Below are 2375 nucleotides of genomic sequence, written 5' to 3' on the forward strand. Positions count from 1 at the left end.
AATATTATAATAGAATTATAATAGAATAATATTCATAATAATTGAATCTATCTCCTTAATGCATTTTGTAGGAGGAAAATCGGAAGAACTTGAGAGCAAAGATGGAATCAACCAGTGGGATTCGCTAAGGTCCTCAACGCAAAGCGCAAGGGATACTATAATCATAAACGTTGATGAAGAAACGAAAACAGAAGCTGTGATTAAAAATAACTGGAAATTAGTAAAACGTAAGTTTTTAGGTTCTAATAAATTATAAAATATTTGAGAAATGAATTAAATGTTAAGTATTTTCCAAATGTTCAAGGTATGATTTACAAATTTATAGGAATATGTTCGTTTACGTAAATCATATTTTAGAATAAGGTTGTTTTTACAGCAAATAAAATCTATTCGAAATGTATCAAAAAACAATACAAAATTATTGCTAATGGAATCCATTTAATGCATTCGGTAGCAATCATGATATTAATTTTTTTTTACTTTTTAATTTTTTAAAAAGTCAAATAATAACAATTAATATTAAATTTAGTCTCACCTTCTAAGGAACGCTTTTCGATAACTTTATTCTGGTTAGGATAAGATTCGATGTAAGAAATAAATTTTGAAACTAGACTTCGTATTAGTGTTTATTGTATTATTTTTTAAATACATTTCTTAAAACGTTCTTTGTTTTTACTAAAGCGTCAAAATTAAACGATTATGCAAATAGATCTTAATATTGACATAAAATAATTAGAGATTAAAAATCTAGGACTAATGGAAACAAATATAATAAATAATTTAAGATATTGGAAACAATAATTGTATATTTTTCCCATAATCTTGTTATTTGTTCTCAATTAAAATCCTGCACAAAACATATGAGACTGATCTGGACAACGGAACAAGAAATAAAAAAGTTTTATTCCAGTTTTTAATACTTAATCGACGAAATAATAAGAAATATATACCTCCTGTCAGCGTTACAGAAAATATATATTTCCTGTCAGCGTTACAGACAGTATATATTTCCTATTAGAGTTACAGTAAATTAATCGAAAAAAAAAAATCGGAAAACAATATCATTTATTCACATTTCCAGAGGGACGAACAGGTCGAAGAATGCGGACCGACCCGTAACTGATGACGTTATTTATTTATAAACACACTTGTTATGGGTTCAAAGCTTTGTAGTGTTAAATATATCAATTAACGCGGACATTCACAATTCCTCGATAATTTAAAAGGTAGAATAGTAAATTAACATTTTATAAAAAATACAACTATTCCTGAATAAATAGGGAAATAGTTTGACAGAAACTTGTTTAGTTAAATTAGGGCACACCATTGCTGAGATAGGTTGAGGACTGACTTTAGTCAATATACACCTCTGTTAGCTGTGTCTCAATATTCGAATAATTACTAATTAAATTTTCAAATTTTATTTTACTATTTTTTTCTTTTCTTGTAAATACACTAAGACATAAAATACGCAAATTTACAGAGAAATGACCATATGAGAATATATATTGTATTTTTTTTTCTTATCAGATAATAATCCTAAACTAATGGGAATCAACGATGATTACTACTACGGAGAGAGCGGTCGATGGATGAAGTACGATGCAGAAAAAGTGAACACGAGTGCAGTCGCTCAAATTCTTGGTCCGATCCCTGATCAATATCAAATGCTGAAGGAGTCTGCTTCCTTGAACAGTCCTTGTCCCAACGAAACATCAGCAATGGCAGAGGACTGTCACACCGATTACTGCCTCTTCGACATCTTGAACGACCCCACAGAGTGCTACAACCTGGCAGCTAACAACAGCCAAATCGTCGCTGACCTCAAGGCGATCATAGACAGCTATAGGCCTAGCTTGTTACCTGTCTCGCCAAAGTACTTCGACAGCAGGGCGAATCCGAAGAACTGGAACGACTATTGGTCTCCATGGATAAAATGATATGTCCTTATGATACACGAGTATAATAATTTGTACATACGATATTTAATAAAATTGTTGTATTTTCGTTTATTTATCCCTGCATTAAGTGAAGGTGAAAAAAATAACGCATTACCTATATTTATAAATATGATGATTATATATATTTTTATTATTATGTTGGGGAATAGCAGTTTTAATAAAAAAAAATAAATAATTAATAAAAAAATTATCCAAATAGTCTCATTTTTTTTATAAAAACATTTTATATGTCCAACGTTTTACAGGCCATCATCAATGACAGTATAATAAAATAACATCTTTAATTATAACTACACTATAGCATTTATTAATAATATCTATCCTTCACAATTTTTCTATTTTACTATCAACAACTTATCACAGACATATTATCATTTTATTTCGCACGATATTTTATCTATTTTTTTATTATTA

General features: G+C 29.0%; 1 protein-coding gene across 1 annotated transcript in view; it reads left to right on the forward strand.

The window, feature by feature from the left end:
* LOC106681682 (arylsulfatase B) overlaps positions 1-2012 on the forward strand; it is a gene marked incomplete in the record, with an annotated part of 8267 nt that extends 6255 nt beyond the window's left edge. Inside the window, 2 exon segments of the mRNA XM_024361197.2 lie at positions 72-227; positions 1531-2012. Of these exon segments, the coding sequence (XP_024216965.2) occupies positions 72-227; positions 1531-1940 (566 nt within the window).
* Positions 2013-2375: the final 363 nt, after the last annotated feature.

This window comes from Halyomorpha halys, unplaced genomic scaffold, assembly GCF_000696795.3.
Source record: "Halyomorpha halys isolate HHAL.00 unplaced genomic scaffold, Hhal_1.1 Scaffold359.1, whole genome shotgun sequence".
NCBI classification, from domain to species: domain Eukaryota; kingdom Metazoa; phylum Arthropoda; class Insecta; order Hemiptera; family Pentatomidae; genus Halyomorpha; species Halyomorpha halys.